The sequence below is a fragment of the Chanos chanos genome, chromosome 2, assembly GCF_902362185.1.
Source record: "Chanos chanos chromosome 2, fChaCha1.1, whole genome shotgun sequence".
Taxonomy (NCBI): domain Eukaryota; kingdom Metazoa; phylum Chordata; class Actinopteri; order Gonorynchiformes; family Chanidae; genus Chanos; species Chanos chanos.
In genome coordinates this window covers 29,451,390-29,474,552 of record NC_044496.1, presented here as the reverse complement: position 1 = coordinate 29,474,552, position 23,163 = coordinate 29,451,390, and the positions used below count along the sequence as shown (strand labels likewise).

The following is a 23,163-nucleotide window of genomic DNA, read 5'->3' as shown; positions in this document are numbered from 1 at the left end:
GTAGAGTTCGCTTCTTGGTCACTCATTGTATTCTATTGATTTTTCGTAGTTTGCATATCTGTGTTTATCTGACTGTTTTTCTCGTAAGGATTACCTCTGTGGCACTCAGTATCTCCAGTGTGCCCTTCAGCCGCCTGTCACCTTCAGCTCCGTCTCCTTAGTCCAACTACTCCGCCTCACTCACAGCTCCACTCTGCAACCTCTCCCATCATCCGCTTCCTTGCCTGCTACCTTCAACTCCTCTGCCTATTTCCATCTCCATACTACAACTTGTCAATAAACTCTCCTTCTTCACTCTATACCTGAGTTGTGTTCTGCATTTGGGTTTTCCTTAGTAGATTGCCACATGTTCTGGAGAAGATAATGAGAGAGTTGGGTATAGACTGCACGTTCCACGGTATTAGAGAGAAATGGTAGAAGAGATGCTGGACGATAGCTTCTGACGCCAGCTGGGTTTAGAGTGGGCTTCTTAAGCAGTGGCTTGAACCGTGCAGAGGGAACTATACCAGTAGACATGGAGCTGTTGATCAAGGAGGAAATGAAGGGCAAAATATCCTCAGAGATGGACTGGAAGAGAGAGGAGGGAATGGGATCAAGAGGACAGGTAGTAGGATGGTGGGATTTTATCAGTAGGACTTCAGAGTCAGTGAGAGGGGAGAAGGAGGAAAAGGTAGTGGGAGGGACAGAGGGTGCAAGATGCAAGGTGGGAGGGGATGCGAGGAAGGAGTCGCAGATGTCTTTAACCTTGTTCTCAAAGAAAGAGACAAAATTATCAGAAGAAAAGGATGAGGAAGGAGGAGGAGGAGGGTAGAGGAGGAGGGAGAAAGTAGAGAAGAGTTTGTGAGGGTTAGAGGACGCAGAGTGGATCCTGAAGTGGAAGAAGGCACACTTGGCAGAGGATAGGGTAGAGGAGAAGGAAGAAAGAGGAGAGTGGAAGCGGGATAGGTTGTCTGGAGATTTCAATTTTCGCCATCTCCTCTCAGCCACGTGAAGTTTAGCTCTATCAGCACGAATACTGCTGGTCAGCCAGGGACTGGGAGCAGAGAGACAAGACGGTTTGGTAACAGGTGGACAGAGGGTGTCCAGGGAGGAAGACAGCACAGAGAGGACAGTAGAGGATTTCTCTTCCACAGAGAGAAGCGAGAAGCATTCAGCAGAAGGGAGAGAGGAGCAGACAGTGGAAGAGTAGGCACTAGAGGAGAGGGTGCAAAGGTTACGTCGAGCTGAGACTGACGAGGTGGGAGCAGAGGATTTCGGGTAGGGTGAGATCGGTCCGAGGCGTTGAGAGGTGTGACTGAGATCAGGAATAGGACAACCTCTTGTGAAGACAAGGTCCAGCTGGTTGCCAGTCTTGTGTGTTGCAGGAGACTCCACTAGGGTGAAGTCAAAGGACAATAGGAGGGGGAGGAGGCCAACAGACTGAGTAGAATTCAGCGGAAGACTGAAGTCGCCGAGCAGCAGGAAGGGAGTGCCATCCTCAGGGAAGGAGCTGCAGAGGGTGTCCAGTTCATCTAGGAAGGACTGCAGAGGGCCTGGTGGACGATAGTGAACAGTCATGTGCAGTTTACAAGGGGAAGAAACAGAAACCGCGTGAAATTAATAGGTGGGGGAGATGGAAGGGAGAGAGGTGTCATGGAAGCTCCAGGGGAGGGAGAAACCAGTTCCTCCACCGCTCCCCGAGGGTCTGGGGGTCTGGGAGAAGGCAAAGGCAGAAGAGAGGGCAGCAGGAGTGGCTGTGTTCTCTAGCATGATCCACATCTCAGTGAGGGCCAGGAAGTGAAGGGACAGTATGGAGGCCTGAGCAGAGATGGCAGGTCCAGAGGCCGCCTGAAATCACAACAGTAGTGTCAGTAGAGCACAGCAGGTGAATGAGGTTAGACAGGTTATGACTGCGAGGATGCAGAGGCCGCCACCTGGAAAGACTAGGAGGGGAGATTCGGACAGGAATGGGGAGATGACACATGATTAGTGTAAGTGCAGGAGAGAAGCAAGAAGATTCAGAACAATAAGCATGGTAGCACAATTACAGATAGATAAGCAAAGGATAAATGAATCGTAACGTGACAACTAGAGCACAGGGACTGAGAGAGAGGAAAACAATCACAGGGAGCGAGCAGGCAACAATAGTCCCGTCGCCCTTGTCGTCCCTCCTTGGTGGACTCCCTCCTTGGTTGTCTTAGTCCGAACAAGTCTTCGTCCAATGAGACAAGAGAGACGAGACAGCTCCGGCTGCCGCTACAGCTGCCGCTTAGCGGAAGAGCTACTCCTAAAGACCCTTGTGACTCACAGCACTCACGGCTTACAAGCTGGCTACAGCCCTGCCCCTCAGGAGCCAGCACAAACTGGAAATCGGCTGTGGCACAAACTAACAAACAAATGCAAATCAGCAACTCAACAGCTGACGTGACAGTAATTCACACTACTGAGTAATATTAACTAGCGACGCTACCAGACAGGACACACAGTTATAAATTGACAAAGAAACCTAATCAGTCAAGCAAACCCAAACTCAGGCAAATAACAAATAACCGAGACAACAGAGTAAACAGAAATCACAGCTACTGAAGCAAATTAAAAATAAAAGCCTTGCTTAGATCCTGCTCTGATGGTGAAGAAATCTGACCAAAAACGATGCACACACTGAATTGAATTGATTTGAACTGAATTGAATTTGACTTCTCAGATACAGTTTCTGGGCCCTTGCTGCTTCATCTACACCAGTGTTTCTCAATCCTGCTCCTGGGGGACCCATGCTCTACACATTTTCCATCTCTCCCTGCTGTACCTACCTGGCTGAACTCATCAGTGGCACTTTTGATTGGCTGAGCACACCTGATTTAATCAAGGATATGTTAATCACACTAATGAGGTGTGTTCAGAGCAAGGACAGATAGAAGATATGCAGAGCAGGGGTCCCCCAGGAGCAGGATTGAGAAACACTGGTCTGCACTACTCCTGTTTCTTGTGTGTTTCACACTTGTGTGTTTTTAAAGTTTACAGACTTCCCATCTTCTCATGGGAGGTGTGCAGTTTAAGCATTCTTTTTTCACACTTTTCTCCAAAGGTGCAAGGAAAGCTAAAATCAAAAGGCTCAGTTTTGAGTTGATGGTTTGCTTAGTGAAGTGGTATGACCCATGGGATTGCTCTGAGACATCTGAGCAGCCTCCAGATTACATAAACCAGATTACATTGACCAGATTACATTAACCAGATGAAGAGCTTGGCTCCTTTCTGTCATGTCTTTCATAAGAAAAGTTAGTGCACTCTGAGGTCACTTAGTAACAGAACTCGTACACAGTAATAGAACAGAAAAACATTAGGATCAGCAGTGAACAAGTACAACATATTACATAAGAAACAGTGTTTTCATTAACATGTCCATTATCTAGCTATCTGTCTATCTATCTATCTATCTATCTATCTATCTATAGTACACTTTGGAGATTTAAAGGTGTAAGGGTGTCCTTCTCTGAGAGAATAATAATTTTCATCACTCTGTTGTTTTAAAGAGAAAATCAGAGCCATTCTTTTTCTCTCACACACCGTGGCTTACTGTCTGCTTTTACAGGGCCCAGGAGCTTACAGCTGAATCTGGATCACATGAGAGAGATAAAAGCCTTCACAAAATAGAGCTAATAACACAGCCATACACACACTATTGTACAGACAAAAACACAGCCGTACACACACTACTGCACAAACAAAAAAACAGCCAAACACACACTACTGCACAGACAATAACACAGCCATACACACACTACAACACAGACAATAACACAGCCATACACACACTACTGCACAGACAATAACACAGCCATACACACACTACTGCACAGACAATAACACAGCCAAACACACACTACTACACAGATAATAACACAGCCATACACAGACTACTGCACAGACAATAACACAGCCATACACACACTACTGCACAGACAATAACACAGCCGTACACACACTACTACACAGACAATAACACAGCCATACACAGACTACTGCACAGACAATTACACAGCCATACACACACTACTGTACAGACAATAACACAGCCATACACACACTACTGCACAGACAATAACACAGCCGTACACACACTATTACACAGACAATAACACAGCCATACACACACTACTGCACAGACAATAACACAGCCGTACACACAATACTGCACAGACAATAACACAGCCGTACACACAATACTGCACAGACAATAACACAGCCATACACACACTACTGCACAGACAATAACACAGCCATACACACACCACTGCACAGACAATAACACAGCCATACACACACCACTACACAGACAATAACACAGCCATACACACACTACTGCACAGACAATAACACAGCCATACACACACTACTGCACAGACAATAACACAGCCGTACACACACTATTACACAGACAATAACACAGCCATACACACACTACTGCACAGACAATAACACAGCCGTACACACAATACTGCACAGACAATAACACAGCCATACACACACTACTGCACAGACAATAACACAGCCATACACACAGCACTGCACAGACAATAACACAGCCATACACACACCACTACACAGACAATAACACAGCCATACACACACTACTGCACAGACAATAACACAGCCATACACACACTACCACACAGACAATAACACAGCCGTACACACACCACTGCACAGACAAATACACAGCCATACACACAGCACTGCACAGCCAAATACACAGCCATACACACACCACTGCACAGACAATAACACAGCCATACATACACTACTGCACAGACAATAACACAGCCAAACACACACTACTACACAGACAATAACACAGCCATACACACACTACTGCACAGATAATAACACAGCCATACATACACTACTGCACAGACAATAACACAGCCATATACACACTACTACACAGGCAATAACACAGCCATATACACACTACTACACAAACAATAACACAGCCATACACACACTACTACACAGATAATAACACAGCCATATACACACTACTACACAGACAATAACACAGTCATACACATACTAGTGCACAGACAATAACACAGCCATACACACACTACTACACAGACAATAACACAGCCATACACACACCACTGCACAGACAATAACACAGCCATACACACACCACTGCACAGACAAAAACACAATCATACGCACACTATTGCACAGACAACAACACAGCCATATACACAATAGTGCACAACCAATAACACAGCACTACACAGACTACTGGACAAGACTGTGCCATGAATTAGAACCCACACTGCTTACTGCAACAGAACATCAAGCGCTAATATCACAGTTCACATCACACACAGCTCACACACACAAATACAGATGTATTTACACACACAAGCACACTGACATACACACTGACTCTCAAACACACACACACATGCATGCACGTACAAACACAGGTCTACTTCATTGCAGCTAAAGATTACAGTGGAACCCTTAGCAGGATGTGTCAGGTGTTCCTATTCTTTGGGGTGTATTCAGTCTACAGTATACTCATCAGCCTGTATCAAAGCCCATGGATGTTTACAGGAGGCAGCTCTGAGAGGACATATTTTTGGCCATGTTCAGACTGAGTATAAATAGTATCTGGGTTGTTTGATAGACGTTTGTCTACTGGGACATTTGTCTCCATGGACATTTGTGATGCTGTTCTCCTCATCTCTGTCTTTTCCCTTCCTATGCACTGTGTGATCTGAGAGGTTTGCTGCAGTGAGGACAGTCAGCACAGATCTGTTTCTGTGCGCGCGCGCACACACACACACACTCTCACACACTCTCAAAGACAGACAAAACCCAGTGCAGGCTGTAAGGTTTAATAAAGAAGGACACACTCCAGAATATTAATAGGCTTATGCATTGTTGTGAGGCTGAACTTTTAGTTCACATCTGCGAGCTGTAACCTTAGTCAGTGAGCAGAAAAATCATCAGAGCTTGTTTGTGTGCGCGCATGCGAACATGTGTGTGTGTGTGTGTGTGTGTGTGTGTGTGTGTGTGTGTAATGGTTGTATTCTGTCTGGAGTTGGTATGGGAGAGTGGCTGTGTCAGTGTGTGTGTGTGTGTGTGTGTGTGTGTGTGTGTGTGGATGTTGCTCCTAAACTGTAATGAACCAGAATTTTCCAGTCAGTAAACTTTAATAGCTACACCTTATGACTGGTTGCACTATTTTGAGATTGGTCTAAATTCTCTGGAACATCAAGATGGCTGTTATCAGTGTGTGAAACTGTGACCCTGTGAATTAGTGTGTATTGTTGTGCCTAATGACGAATTCCAGCTTGGATTCCAGCTGAGTCCATAAGTATGTTTAGTAGCTGACCTTGGGTCAGGAGTGAGGCTGTTTGTGTTTGGATGACAGATCAGACCGGCCTGGCTCCAGAGAGGAGGAAGTCACCACGCAGTCACTCGTTTGAGCTGACGTTAAAGCCCGCCTTCAGCCAACTCCAAAGCAGTCTGCATATCTGCACACGTGACTGAAAAGCTGTGAAGGGGGGAAAAACGAGACGGGTGTTTGTATATGTGTAATTTCACTATAAATTCCTTTAATGCCCAGAGACCTCCCTGTGAGTAGTATGAATACATTCCGAAAACATGGGGACTTTGTGGATTTCCTGCCAATGTTGCAAATGCAATCTGACATTGTCACATGGAGGTGGGAACAGTCAGTTGGATCAAGGGGGTTTGGGGAGTTTTGGTGAACCAGTAACCTGTTGGCCTCTCATTTCTCACTGGAACTGAGGAGCTATGGAAATTATGGAGTGTCTCCATAACATTAGCTGAGCTGAACAGTTCTGGAGATCTAACACACCTGTGTTTGTGTTTGTGTTTGTGTGTACGTGCATGTGTGTGTGTGTGTGTGTGTGTGTGTGTTCAGAGTCAGAGATCACTGTCGCATCAGTGAACACAGTGAGGGGAAGCACCTGCAGCCTCATACTCGTTTACCAGTGAATTAATGTAAACATAAACACAAACAGATATGTTTCTGAACCACAAATATGTATTTGGTTATCAGGAGTTCCTGTCCTGTTAATCAGCTGTTTGTGTATGTTGACACAGTTCAAGTAACATGGTCACGTTACTAAATAAGGAAAAAAGAAAAAAATAATAACTGAGAAGTGTTGCATGTGGTTCATTGGTTGTGTTGATATGTGCCCTCTTTGAAAAGTTAATCTTCCTCATGTGGAAAGAGGATTAAAAACATAAACCTTCATATATTTCCAAGTGCTACAACAGATGGGCATGCCATGCAAACACACACACTCCCACACATATCCAAGCACAAACAGTGATATACACACACACACAGACACACGAACATGGATGCATGCATGCTGTTTAGCTCAGAGACACGCTTACATGAAGATTCCAAACCACTACAAAGATTGTTTGGCTCTTAATAATTGCAGGGCAGCTTCTTGGTATTGCATCACTGTCTCTTTTACACACACACACACACACACACAGGCTCGTAAAGCTGTGTCATAGCGTGTAGAAGAACACAGAGATTTAGGTATTTTGGCTTGTGTTCTCAGTCAAAAACAGCCTTGCACATTACTTCTAAATATCTGACATTCTCGTCGGTCCTTACATGCCACTCAGTGTTTTTTTTTTTTCTTTTTGTCCTCCTTCGCTGATCTGTTTTGGAATACTGGTTCTTGAATCCAATCAGCAGAGAGCAGCAGCCCAGCGTAAATTCAATCTTTACCTGGTTCGAATGTAAATCGGAACTACGTTCTAGTTTACGAACAACTAAAAGTTATACCGTTGCACCAAATCATATGTGTTCAATGTAGACCTAAGCTATATATTAAAACGTACACCTAACACTAAGGAGGCGCAACTGTAAAAATAAATAAATAACACATAACACATTTTTGTTATCGCTATCTTCAACAATGTTACACGACAGATTACGGTAATAAATCAGCTAAAGGTGAACCTTGATAAACGTAACCTTGTAACGTTAACTTACCTGTTATTGTTTTTTCGTTCTTGTGTAGTTTTAATGTTACGATTTGCAACTCCAGTGGCTCTTTTGTTAGTTGTTCAGCGACAGCTGTTCTGCTAATTCAGTTCAAATTTGTTGCTAGACAACCTTCAGAACTTAGAGAGAAAGCACAGTCCACAAACCATAGTGAATAAGCAAATGCACTTCGAAACTAAATAGGAAGAAATGAATATGTTACTTTACTGTAGAGTACACCTCCGCCCTTGTTAGACACACACCTAACCGGGTGCATTCATGTAGGGCAGCCGTATCAACAGGCTTGTGTGAAAGGTTAAAAGAGGAAAAATTGTCTATGATAATTATTACAAACTTAGCGAAAATGCCAAGTTAACGTTGCTGACAAAAATCGTTTCAAAAATATATGTTTTAATCTTGTCAGGTAAACACAGTAATATTTGTAAGGTCAGCGGATTCACGTAGGACCCGGTCCCAATAAGACGAGGGGGGCGGGAATCAAGCGGTGACGAGGGTCATCCAGCTGTTTCACATTTCAGACAATGCTATGTAGTAGAAGTAAAATTAACCTAGCCTACAACATTATGACGTGTTTATCCTTTTAAGGCCAATCTGTGTTAACCTAGTGCCTGTTTAACTGAAGCTATACACTGCCTTTTATAGAGGAAGCATTTGGTTCAACTGTGTTTCTATAGGCTTTGTAGCATATTCCACAAGCTTTTTATTCTACAGGTTCTACAAGCAAGTCAGTGCATTCAGTATGTTGTTTCAGAGTCATTAGACAATACAACAATGCGATGATTGGAGTAATATTTGACCAGGAGTATCTATACTTTGACTCAAGAAATGGAGTTGTTTACTTTGTCCACCTCTGGTTAAGATGGACTTTACAGCCCAAACTTACAATCCACCTTACGCTCTGCTGGTGCAACCGGGCACAGGTATTTCCAGTGCTCCTGTCTCAGGAATTCAGCTGTCACCCAGAGTGGGTTTAGGGGTCATATGTTGGATTTTTCTCTCTGACTGATTCAATGCTTTGTTCTCATAAGGTCTCCTATTAACATTATGGATAGTGCATCCTCCTTTGTGACTTCACAAGCAACCGTTGTTAGGAACTGTTCTCCTCAGCTCTGGAACCATAAATAAGTTTTCCATGTTAAGGCAGCATAACATGCCTTTCTACTGACTTTCTCCATGTTGGTCATCTCCAGAGGCACTCTCTCCACATCACTCTGAGAACACAGGCCTTCACATATGCATATAATAATGAAACATGTTATTATGCTTTTATTTTCCTTTCTCAATCTAAAGCTCATTCTCATTCTCTGTGTTTGGAGGCCAAACACTTTGTCTGTTTGCTCTGCTGCCAGGTTGAGGCATTGTGGGATATCATTACCGTAGTGGATCTGTGTTTGCTCCTTTTTCTGTCCAGCTGAATTTGCATTCTTCTCCTTATCTCACCATTTGGCTCTTGGGCCCTCTGATGTCTCTTTTTTTTCAGCACAAGTGCATTGCGGTAATAATTATATCGATAATCATACCTATTAAGAAAAAAAAATTCTCCATTTTGACCTACAGCTCTGGCAGAGCACAAAGCTGAGACAGTCACATTTGACCCCCATCATCAGACCATTTAGAGGTCAACCTCTCATTTTCTTCTTTTGTTCCTCTCTCTCTCTCTCTCTCTCTCTCTCTCTCTCCCCCCTGTTTTAATGGAGAACAATAAGGTACTTGTACAGTTTCCACACTCCCTGGGCCATTGTGCGGAGTGTGAATATTACCATGGCCTAATTAGTCCGCTGTACTTCACAGAGAAACAGAGAGAAAGTGTTGTGAGATGGAAGCCAAGTTCTGCAGGGGAGACATAAAGTAGGCCATGTACGTCTTTCAGGGTGAGCGTTAGAACTGTGGAAGTGGAGAGCAGGCCATGCTGGAAGGTGATAAACACTTTTTTGGTTGAAAGAAGAAGAGTTGACCTGAGAAAGCAGGACTTCATATGATGAGAAATGGTTGAAAAACAAACCACAACAGAGAAGGCTTGTCTGCTATGTGTATCCATATGGCTGAAAGAAATATACCAACCACACTATGAGCACACAAGCACAAACACACACACACACACACACACATCTGTATATGTGTGTCTGTACAACCACACATGAGTGTATTCATGTTTTCACAATGTTCCACTCCCATAGTCAGAGATCTATGAAAGAGAACAGACGCAGGCAGCTACTGTTTAAAAGTGTACAGTAACTTGTGTACGTAGAGAAGGACACATGCCTTTATTACTTAAAAAAAAAGATATTAAGAGTGACCAGTCAGGAAAATCAGGTGACTACTCAATACTTCTGACCCAAAATATCTTCTGCCAACTCTGCGGATTTTCTGTGTGAAACGAGAGACTGAACTGTTTGTTCTCTACGGCAGCTAGACACATCTTTCTTCCCGTAGTGAACTCTCCTCCACATTTTAAAACCTCTCCTCCAGACTCATCATTCTCACCAAGTGAAAATTACATTATTATATTGGCAGTTGCATGAAGAATTCTGCTTACAGTTCTTGCTGAGCCTTGTGACTTCTGTGTATTTTTGTCTTGATTTGTTTTCAGCTCTTATAGGAGGGGAACTTAGAGATTCTTATGACAGAGTCTAAGAAACATACTGCACAATCACAGCTGTGTTTGAGGCTGCTATTCTGGTCCTTTTCCCCATGTGTTTTGGGTCAGTCTCAGAAAAACCTGTGCTCCAACTCTGGAGCATTTTCAGTCCTAACCAGAGCGGACAGAGCGTGTCTTCCATGGCTCCGGCATTGTCGTTTAGCCAGTGTGAGCCAGCTGCTCTGTTTTAAGTGACTCAGTGAATCCAGGTCAGGAAAGGTCTGGGTACTTCAGAGGATGATGCTGTCAAAAACATTTTCCTTCAAAAAGCGATTACATATATACATACATGTGTAAGTGTAAATACACACACACACACACACACACACACAAACATTTTTTTAAGTTATACTTCTAACTGTTGAATTATACTGATGAATATGTTAGCATAAACAACAGATGAAAGAATACAAACCAAGTGTGATGCACTAATTGTAACTCACTTTGGTTTAAAAGTGTCTGCAAAATGCCAAATTGTAATTGTAATTGTAATGTAACCTCATTCTCTCAAAGCATTTTAAAGGAGTCCTAAGAACTCTTTGTGTGTGTGTATGTGTGTGTGCTCAACATTAGGCAGTAGTGTACATTAGGCAGCATCGTAAATGTTTTAGCATGAGAGGGTGGGGTAAATGTCAGAGGTGTGGAGTTCGTGTCAGCAGGAGTGGGCTTGGGTGGTGAGAGCATGGAGGAGTCATTTAGTCATCCTCAGTCTCTCGGACCTTTTTTTGCTGTGACAGAAAACTGTGTGGTGGCACACTATGCTGGGCACTGTACCGTGCTGAGGCATAGCTCTGCTGGGCAGGAGCAACCAGTCAGTTATTTCTGACTATCAGATATCATCCAACTCTACCCTCGCACCAGTGGACTGATGCCTGAGAGGAGGACAGTGGACTGACCTGGACATGATTGGAATGTATTTCATATAGTCAAAGAGAAAAAGATAAATCTTGCCATGTGCTCATTATCTAACTTCTCGGGATCTTTTTTTTTTTCTTTTTTGCAGATTATTTTGAATGAGCAATGTAAATGTTTGTTTATTGTATGGAAACACAAAGCTATAAAAGCGTATGAGAAAAGGTGGAGGGCTAGAGAGACTGTGTAGGACTGGGAGGGGTAAGGGGAGCCTTAGGGCTTCACTTTGACTGGCATGTCCGCATTTGTTCTGCTTGGCTTTGAAAGCAGACGGTGCATGGAAGATACTCCGCTGTTTCTCCTGAGAACACAGAGGGCCGGCAGGAGCCAGAAACACCCCCACCTCCACCCCCCACCAAATAAAAAAAACCCACTTACAGCCATCTCGTCTGTGGGTATATCCAATATGCTGGGAGCAAGAACTACCAGAAATTCCATGGCATAAAGCAAGTGAGGTGGCAAAATTTCCTCCTCAGACAGCCAGCCAGGAATGCATGTACCATTTAGACTGATACTCATGCTAAATGTGACATGAAGAAGTGGCTGTTTAATGAGACATATGTAGACTAAATGTGTCCACAGAAGATGTTTTATGGGAAGCAAGTTGTTTATGGCTATGGTTTATCGTTTGAGGAGATGTTCCTGGTAAAACAGTTTTTAAGGACATGTATAACGGAGTATTTAAGGTGCATGTTATTGCCATACGAGTGATTTTTATAATAGTTCACCCACACTGTTTGTGCCTCCCAAAATGTGAGGAAGTTTCAGATGTTGTCTACACACAGTTTGGACAATACATTCAGCTAAGAACACTTTACATCATTTACACTCAGGTATCAACCATTTGAAAATCTACAATCAGTCATGAGCATACTGAAAGGAAATTATTCATAAATGTTTGTGAGGAACTGGTAAATAAGTAGTAAACATATTATTTAAACTTTTTTTTTTTTAATGTGGGCACAAAACAGATTTCATGTCTTTATTTTGAAATTATTATGTGGGAGACAGCTTTTCCGAATGAGTGGATGTTTATTAAAATTGTTAGGTCAATAAATAAATAAATGAAATCAGAGGTTTTGCACCCCATAATTCTTAACTGAAATCGTTCTGTTATTAATGATCTCTGAATGTAATTTTAAGTTATTTTTAGTGTTTTAAAAGCCCTTGTCTGAAGCTGAATCTCGTCACACTTCACTGATACCTATATGAAAGATTGTAAATTATTTAAAAATCATTTCATAGTCACTTGTAAATGTTTTGCACTGGTAAAATGTTTGTAGAAAAGAATGGCAGGTTATTTATGATGATGTATGGTATAAACCATGGTACAGGCATTGCATTAATGCAAGAAAACTCACACACACATGCCAGCTAATGACTTTAATAAGGCTAGCGAGGTACTAGCCTGCTGTATGCTGGCCATGGTCTGCTCTGTCTTAAGTCATATAGCCAACAAATTACAGTCCAAACCATGCCAGTGCAAACCTACAAATCAATACAAAGTCTAAGTGCCCACTGAGAAAAGCTCTCAGTATCCTAGCTAGCATTCTAAATCTGTGAAAAAACAAGAGTAGGAGGTGAGCTAATGACACACATTTGCAACTAACCTAAGTAACTTGTTCTTCATTCAACCTCTCCTGTCACTTACCCACCCAACTTACTCTACTGAAATCACTGTTGTACTCTGAATTAGCTGAATGCGCGTTTTAGTTTGAGGCCAAGGTGTGTGAATGGGATGCAGGACTCCTGTGGCTTGTAAATTATATAGATTAAATAGTTGTTTAGTGGTTAGGAAAGACTTACACCTTCTTTAGTTAGAAAAGGAAGCACTAGATTTTTAGTTGTTAAATTGGCATGTGATGCACTTCTTTTTTGGCATTATGGAAAATTTCAGGATCAGCAGGCCTCAGGACTGATTAAAACTTGACGCCATGAAAAAAAAAATTACAATTCACTTGTAACATATGAGGATAACTTAAGGGTAATGACTTGGTAATTTCAATTAACACTAAAGAATCACACATACCTGTCTTTGCTAAATATTGGAAATGTGTCTACAATTGTCAAAATATTTTTCATGAACTAATTATTTAAAAACATCATTTAATGAACATTTATAAATAATGTAAATTATATTTTATGGCATTGTTTATACAGTATTTCTGAAGTTTTGCATTTGTTTCTTTTCACTTATAATTGCACCATACAGTGAATGAAGTCATTATTTTAAGTTGTATTTAATTTACAGTGATAAAGGTTTTCTGTTCTCTGATTCGTGGATGGGACCAGGAAGAGGGTCTGATTTTGTGTCGTGAGGACGTGAGGTGAAGAAAAATCCATCTGCATTCAATGCCTGACTGAAGAGAGAATAATTAAACAGCTTTAGTAAGAAACCCTCAGCTCTAATTTGTTGATGATTTCTAAATTACCGTTATTATGAAGTGTTATTTTTTAAATTTGAGAACAAATAAATTGGACTACCGCAGACTTTATTTAAGACTTTATGTACTGTCATTCAGCTCTATAATTCTCCATGGTAGTGACATATGATGCCACCTCAAAATAGCGCAAGAAATAAAAATGCCGTGTCTGAGCAGTGCGAGTAACAGCACAAATGTTGGGGCCCAGGGCAAGAGCGCGGGGATTCGAATGGAACGCCCCGTGAGCCTTCGGCCTGACTGACGGAGGCATAAATGAGTGATGGACTGATAGCGTTTTCCCACAAGAGTCTGACTGACAGCTTTACACGTCACTGCACACTAGCCAGGGCTGCTCTCCAACCTTTTCGCGCAACTCTCTCTCGCTCTTTCTCTTTCTCCCCAGTCATTCATTCACCTCTTGCCTCCGCTGTTATCTAGCATGTATATCCCGGCGCCGAAGGACCAATCAGAAGACAGCTTGTCCGTATTTGGGGAGCTGTCACAAGCCTCTGAAAGGTGGGCTCAGTGGAAATGTATTTTTATATGCCCTGAACAGCAGGTTTACAGCCCGGTCGGACTGACGGTACTACAATGGTTGAAAGCTTATCAGTGTTGATCCTCATCAGTTTAGGGACACGACACAGCCAAACAGTTGTTTCCCTTGTGAAACACTTGAAGTTACACAATATCTGAAATGGATTAAAAAGAGGGACAGACAATGCAAACCCAGTCTATCTTGTACACGAAGCGTCAGATTACCAACTGAAAGAGAAAAAAATTAGATTATCAGATCAACAGAAGGCATTTTAATGTGTTGTTACAATATTCTCAAACCAGTAAAAATGCAGTAAACCTGCTGTTGGTTCACACTCAGTTCACATTCTGTTACAAATGTCACAACAACAATGACATTACTACTACTACTACTACTACTACTACTACTACTACTATTGCTACTACTACTAATGATAATAATTTGAACATTAATTGGTTATATTTCTATGTTCTAAATTCAAAATGATGAGCTATATTGTGATTAAGAGATTCCATATCTTACAGGCCAAGAGACGAAAGAGTCATTTGACGTTTTCACTTGAAATCTGGTGGGATTTCTTTAAACATTTCTCTCCTGTAAGGTGTAAAATAGAATTTTATTTCGATCAACCAAGGCATTTTCGTCCATCCCCACGCGCAGAGCTCTGTTGCCCGCTGCAGGTTGCGCAAGGAAAGGCACGCGGAGAAGGCTGAGCGCGACAAGCAAATAGAGATCCTTTTCAGTTCGTGCTACTGCAGAGAGGCAGAGAGATCGAAGCAAAATTCGTCCAGTTTCACCTTAAGGGGGGGGGGGGGGGGGCACAGGCCTAATTTTATGGCAACACGTAAGTACGTTCGTCGCTTTAACATTCCAGAAAACTAAGGAGTCATAGGGTAAATACCCCCCTCCCCGCCGCCTCCCAGAATGCTCCTCCAAAAATAAAGAACTAGAAAGGTAAACACACACACACACACACACACACACACATATATATATATATATATATATATATCATAAGTTGTTTCGAGTTATGTTACTCCCGCTCCCATGTAACAATAACCAGAAAAAGTTGTGAAATGTCATTGCGCGAGCAAGCCTATATCTGTGTGTGTGTGTGTGTGTGAGAGAGAGAGAGAGAGAGAGAGAGAGAAATGAGCATCTTTTCGCACTGTGCATCTAGATGTCATCTGCTGCCACAGGTGTACCATGCGTGCGGAAAAGCAAGTCCGTGATTGCGACGAGATGTTTCTTCAAACTCCGAAATATAAGATCCAAGATAAGAGAGCGCCCTGACGCGCGCTCCCGGGGCACTACTCAGCGCGCTCAACAACCTCAGCTTCCTCCTCCTCCTACTCCTCAGCACTCGCCAACACCACGAACGCCAACGGTCCCTTCAATATCTCCCCCTCTCTCTTCTCCCTCCCGCACCAGTTTTTGCTTGCTTTTCTTCAAGCTCATTTCCGTGACGTCTGAAAAGACCTGATCGAGACGGTTTCTTCGGTATGAGCCTGCGTCCAAGCGATGCTGGTGCACCCGGAGGAAAGAAGCCGCGCGGTGTGGACCTAAGCTGAAATTTCCCTCGGTTACACTGAGCGCTCGGCGAAGGAAGCACTGAACGGCATCATAAACAAACCTACATAAGAAAAAAACACTGCATTCCAATCACGTCTTGATTTCCGCACTCCTTATTGACACAGCAGAGAGAGAGAGAGAGAGAGAGAGAGAGAGAGAGAGAGAGAAGCATCGGGGAAGGCGGTGGAGAGAGAGAGAGAGCAATCTCTAAACTCGTGCTTTTTCGGATGCTCTTAAATTCCAGTGCGATAAAAGGTGAGTGTTCCGTAAAAATACATTTTTGACTTTTCCCGATCGGGAGAGGGAGGGCAAGTCGTCTGAAATATTTAAATCTAATCTGCATGTTTGATATTAGCTGGCACTCACTGTTCATTGATTTATTTCTGATGTAAGAGCAGAGAGACTGCTGTGTAATTCGATGCGACTTTGCGAAACAAATCACAATTGACACTTTAGAGTGTCTATCTTGACTACAAACTATTCTGCTGTTACAAATGGGAATAACAAAGGCAAGTTTAAGACAATTTTAACAGAAAAACGTAAGGTATACTGCATGTTTTATCTTCTTGATGTCGCGATCTCCCATGTTGCTGACCATTTAGACATTATTATTTTCCGTTTGTTTCATTCCAATGCATGTTTCTTTGCAGCCCGCAGTCTGAAGCTCCCCGGGACCGCCCGTCTCTCCATCCATACGGGCACGGGAGATGTGAAGTTGGACCCCATTAAATCCGAGTAGGTATCCGACGTTACATCGCATCACGGAACTATTACTGTGCACGGCCGGGCGTGTTATGTATATGTATTTGTTGTGTTTGGATATCAGTCATTTTCATGGATCGAGATGTGCGAACGAGGGAACGTAGAGATACAAAGCGTGCTATTCATTGCAGTCTGCAGACACTTTCTACCCCGGCTACAGCGAATGGAGGACAAAAACAAGAGGCATTAAGGCTCTTTTTTTAGATCAAGGACTTTTTTGTCGGTATTATTAACTGCTGAATTGTTTTGCAACGATGTGTTACACGAGGACCACAGTTTCCGCCTTGTCCAAAAAGGAAATAAAATGAAATAGAAAGGGGGCTATCAAACAGATTCCACAACAAACATCGCATAATTCAGCACAGCTCGGCTATTAGTTTCTGCACTGATCCTCTGATAACACGACACGCAACTGCGATTTACTCTAATTAAGAGTGTTTAGTCTGCTGGAAAGCAAATAGTCGCCTTGCATGCGCTCTGGAGACCGAACTGGCGCTTCGGTGAGAAAATCTTTCTTTCTTTATTGTCGTATCTTTTCTTTTTTTGCTCTAGATTCGTCAGTATTAGTTTTTGATAGTTTCCGAGATCTTTAATAATGGGGACTGCTGTACAAGGAGCGAGTGGATGACTTGGGTTGATTTAGACGGGCCGTTGCTTGGGAGAGAGAGAGCTGTCGTCATCTAACGGGAAAATTAAAGGGCTCTGCTTTGTTGAATTCAAGCCGGAGAGCACACCGGGAACCAGGTGCTGATGGGACAAAGGGGTTATGCTGCCAAATGTCCTCTTTCATCCCTCTGTCTCAGTCTCCTTTCCACCTTTTAAAACCCGTGGTGCTCGGTATCTCGGTTGATAGATGTGGGGATAAGGAATGATTAATTTCCAAAATCCGCCCAGTCATTAATACCACCTTCCTCCTCTTCGTACCCTCAAATAACTGAGGGAACTATTTGGCACATCTAATGATTTATAGCGAGGGACTAGTATTATGTAATAAATGAAATCGGGCAAATTATCTGTGGGTGCTGGTTCACCATGATTCAAGCTACACAGCGTGCTATACATCTCTGCTCTTAGCCTGTTTGGAGTTTGGAGTCATGTCTGTAATAATCTCTGAGTTATCTTTGAGGCGTTGGGGAGGGGGAGGACTCTGCCGTATGTGAGCTATTGCGCAAAAATAAAACAGCCTTCTACCGTTGCCACGGATGTCAAAGTAACCATATGGTGCGCGCGCAGACAGAGACGTGTGTCATGCCAACTCTCTGATGTCTGATATCTGTTTTGTGTCTGTTGTTCTTTGTTTATTTGTTTGTTGCAGTGCTGTGAAGTGGCTCGCGGCCATAACTTCATCAGGTCTCGGTGGAAAGATGCTGTGGGTTACCCTACTAAGCACAATAGCCTTAGGATGGACTACGCCAATCCCTTTGCTGGACGACTCGGAAGAGATAGACGAGCCTTGCTTCGACCCCTGCTACTGTGAAGTGAAAGAGGGCATTTTCCACGTTCATTGCGACAGTAAAGGATTTACAAATGTTAGTCAGATCTCGCAGTCGTGGTCAAGGCCATTCAAACTCAACCTACAAAGGAACTCCATGCGCAAGCTGTATTTTAACAGCTTTCTGCACCTCAACAATGCCGTATCCCTCAATTTAGGCAACAACGCGCTGCAGGACATCCATGTGGGTGCGTTCAACGGCCTAAGCATTTTGAAAAAGCTATTCTTGCACGAGAACAAGTTGGAGGTGTTCAGAAATGACACTTTTCTTGGACTAGAGAGCCTTGAATATCTACAAGCGGATTACAATGTCATTAAGAGAATAGAGAGCGGGGCGTTTCGAAACCTGCACAAACTTCGAGTGCTTATTTTGAATGACAATTTGATACCAGTGCTGCCCAACTTGCTATTCAGGTCTGTGTCGCTCACGCACCTTGATTTACGTGGCAACCGGTTAAAAATTCTACCTTATAAGGGCACATTGGAGTACATTGGCCGCAGCCTGATGGAGATCCAGCTGGAAGAGAACCCGTGGAATTGCGTGTGCGAAATAGTGCAGCTCAAAACCTGGCTAGAGCGCATTCCGTACACGGCTCTGGTAGGCGACATAACGTGCGAGTATCCTTTTCATTTCCATGGGAAAGACCTGCGTGAGATCAAGCGGACCGAGTTGTGTCCTTTGCTCTCCGAGGCCGAGGTCGAAGCTAAACTAGGCATCCCCAGAGCTCCATTCAACAACGAGAACACGTGGCCCACCAAGCCGTCATCCATGCTTTCCTCTTTTCACAACACGGCGTCCTCAGTAGAGTACAGAGAGAGGAATGTAAAGCCCACCAGACGGGTCAAAGCTACGAAAACCCCACCGACCCCTCGCAGTATTTATCCAGGTCCGAATCAGCCCCCTATTGCTGCCTACCAGACCCGACCGCCCATTCCAATCATCTGCCCAACTGGATGTGTCTGTAATCTACACATAAATGATCTTGGGCTCACCGTCAATTGTAAAGAGAGAGGTTTTCACAACATTTCCGAACTCCTGCCACGCCCTCTCAACGCCAAGAAACTTTATTTAAGTGGCAATTTGATTCAGAAAATTTACCGGTCGGATTTCTGGAATTTCTCTAGTCTGGATTTACTGCATTTGGGCAACAATCGGATATCTTATGTTCAGGAAGGGGCTTTTATCAATTTGCCTAACTTAAAAAGTTTATACTTGAATGGCAACGATATTGAAAGACTCACTCCGGGCATGTTTCGCGGGCTACAGAGCTTAAACTACCTATATTTCGAATATAATGTTATCCGGGAGATCCAGCCGGCTGCGTTCAGTTTAATGCCGAACCTGCAGCTGGTTTTCCTGAATGACAACCTCCTGCGCACGCTGCCTGTGGACGCCTTCGCCGGCACCTCGCTGGCCAGACTCAATCTGCGTAACAACTACTTCCTCTACCTGCCCGTGAGCGGCGTGCTGGAGCACCTGAACTCCATCGTCCAGATCGACCTTCACCAGAACCCGTGGGACTGCTCTTGCGACATCATCCCGCTCAAACAGTGGATGGAGAAACTCAGCACTGTCATCGTGGTAGGGGAAGTCATTTGTAAGACGCCGGAGTTCGCTTTCGGGAAGGACCTGCGCAGTTTGGACGCCGAGGTCATCTGCCCCGAACTGAAACTTACTGCACCATCCCCAGCTATTCCTTTTGACATGACATCCACCAGTGGCTCTGGGATAGGGTACGCCCCGGCCACGGGAGCTGTTCCTCTTTCGGTACTTATACTCAGTCTCCTAATCTTATTCATTTCTGCTGTGTTTGTGGCCGCTGGTCTTTTTGCTTTCGTCCTGAGGAGGCGGAAGAAGCAGCCCTTCAGAAAGCGTCAAGAGATGGATCTAACCGGTGTTCAAATGCAGTGTCGGATATTTGAGGAACGACAGACGGCGTCGCCAGAGAAACCACCCGGACACGTCTACGACTACATCCCGCATCCAGTCACCCAGATGTGTAACAACCCCATCTATAAACCGAGGGAAGGGGAAATCGAAGGGGAACAGTTCACCGAGACCAAGGAAAACAATAGCAATTATCGAACTCTTTTGGAAAAGGAAAAGGAATGGACGATGGCTGTGTCTAATTCCCAACTAAACACCATAGTCACCATCAATCAATCTGGTGACATGGCGAGTTTTCACGAAAACGGGGTGCTTTGCCCCACAGTCATAGACAGCCAGAGACCCACCCCTACGGTGGGTTTTGTAGACTGCCTTTACGGCACCGCTCCAAAATTAAAGGACATGCACGTTGCACACGCACACCCCCCAGGAATGCAATACCCCGATTTACAGCAAGACGCCAGATTGAAAGAAACACTTCTTTTCACCGCAGGGAAAGGATTTCCCGATCAAACCCAAAGCGAATACCTCGAGTTAAGGGCCAAACTCCAAACCAAGCCGGATTACCTCGAAGTCTTGGAGAAATCATATAGATTCTAATGACGGAAAAGTAATCGTTTTCATAGCAACCCCCTTCCGTCCCCTCCAAAACGAATAGATAACAAAAAAGCAGCATGACAAAAATGAAACATATATATATATATATATATATACATACACATATATATATATATATATATATATATATATACATACAGACACACATATATATATGTGTGTGTGTGTGTGTGTGTAGTATATCACAAGAGAAATTTTTCCCCCAAAATGCTTTGGAGGAATGGCCATACTCAGATATTCAACGAAGTGCCTTTTTTCAGAGTAGCCAGCAATGTTATCAACCCTTATTTTTGTATGGAACACATTTTATTTGTTGCCGTGGGAGCTGTCCGGACCGTATCAGTCAAATTGTTAAGACGAAGTCCTTTTTACGCAGTGGTGTGCCCTCCGCTCGCGCTCGGATACGAGGAGCAGGCTTTCTCCACCGGCTTGTCTCTTTTTCTCGCTCATGCGTTCGGATACATGCCCAAGGTCAGGCACAGTTTGTAGAATATTGCAGTTTGCTGCATGAATTCAACTGCAGGGGTGGGTATTGCTCCAAACTATCATTCACTTATAATAGAGATACTGCAACGCACTGTTGTTCAGTGGTCTATTTAATATAATATATTCTATATAAATATATATGAAAGACAGACGAGCTCTTTATCAAGGACGCACCCAAGGATCAACATTTGTGAATAATGATGACGCTCAAGATTTTATGGAATTCAACGCACTTTCTTAAGGAAAAAATGCTTCTGGATATTATCACTAACGGCTTTTTAGGAAGCACTTTTAATGTTTTCTCTCTCACACAAAGATTTGGAAAAAAAATGTGCATATATTTATTCTGTAATTTCAGTGAAAAGATTGAATTGTAAAGGTAATGTTAAATCAATGTATAGTGATTATGCGTCTGGTATAGCCTTCTTAATAAAACTCTTAAATAAATGAAAAGGGTACCAATGCATACGGTTTCTGAGAAAAGAAACAATGCAGTAAACTTAGAATTCTGACACGACGATGTGCTGAGGTATGTTGCCGCTGCACTTTACGACACAAACTAGAAAATACCTATATATCTGTCCAAGGTCTGCCGCCGTAGCTCACAGTAAACAATCCCCTCCTGCCGTACAAAGTAAGGCGAAGATAGATAGGATCTTAACAGAACATTTTATGTATATGAAACAATGAACGATAAACAGTGAAGAGAATACTGTTTTGAAGTTTATAATGGTGAATTGAAACGTTATTATGTGTAGATTATATACAGTACGAGTACAACCCACTCGTCAAATATTTGTGGTTATTGCCGTCAATTGTTGCTGCTAGTTTTGTCCACAAGAGGGCAACAGTGATACGCTCACTTCTAGTCTCTCAGTCACAGTGGAAGAGAGCGCTTGTTGAATTGGTTGCCAAAAATAGACAGGAGATCATTTTGAGAGGAGAGCTGGTTCACAAAGACCAAACGGAGAGTGTTTTAAAATGCCCCTATTATGCCATACTCTACACTCATATGTATTTTTTTCCCGCTTAATTTGAACTCCAGCGATGAAGTGCATATTTCATTTATGGAAGGTACTTGTGGAAATTTAAACGGTCTTAAATAGCGTGGGAGACATTTGCCCGTCTATGAGGTTGTATGACGCTTTTTTCCCCCCCTCACGATGGGTATGACTTTGCAAATCATAAATGTCTCTAAAGCCAAACACCTGTCGTGAAAACAGGAGTAGCAGTCAGAGGGCAAAAATAAGGGTTAGAACACATATATTGCAAATTATTTACTTTATTTATGCATTTAATTCCTCTCCCAAAGAAACTGTCATTAAACATGAAAAGCAGATATAGTGTGAAGTCTGAAGTCAGCATTCAAACTGGGAGCAGTGATAGGATTTCTCATGTTTTCCTGTCATTTAATCGCTAACTGGGCAATTATCTGTCATATAGCCAAGACCAACAAATACTTTTTTTTTTCTTTTTTTTTTTACTGTAATCCACCAGATAAGGCTCAATGCACATTTCATCAGCATTTTCTGTTCTCCTGCAGTCTTTCAACAAACAGCTTCTGCATGCTCTCTCATTAAAAGACACATCAGTTGAATCTAATAAACATAAAAAAGGTATGAATATTAAAAACACACACATACACACACACAAAACCCTTTTTGAAATAAGTTTCTGACAGGATTCAGCTTTTGTGCGTCTATGTTTGAAAGTAATACTCCCGTTTCACATATCTTGACAAGTGCTTTGCCAATGTTTTAATAAATTCTATTTGTATCCATGGATACCAACGTTCTTTTTTGCACAGTTCTGAG

The 23,163-nt window shown here is 43.0% G+C and overlaps 1 protein-coding gene and 1 pseudogene across 1 annotated transcript; one reads left to right on the top strand and one right to left on the bottom strand.

Moving 5' to 3' along the window:
* Positions 1–12,011, bottom strand: part of LOC115804723 (uncharacterized) — a 37,863-nt pseudogene extending 25,852 nt beyond the window's left edge.
* Positions 12,012–18,208: 6,197 nt separating this feature from the next.
* slitrk3a (SLIT and NTRK-like family, member 3a) lies at positions 18,209–20,845 on the top strand. The gene has a single exon (XM_030766383.1). It carries the CDS (start codon positions 18,230–18,232, stop codon positions 20,843–20,845), a length of 2,616 nt encoding a protein of 871 aa, XP_030622243.1. The 5' UTR covers positions 18,209–18,229.
* Positions 20,846–23,163: the final 2,318 nt, after the last annotated feature.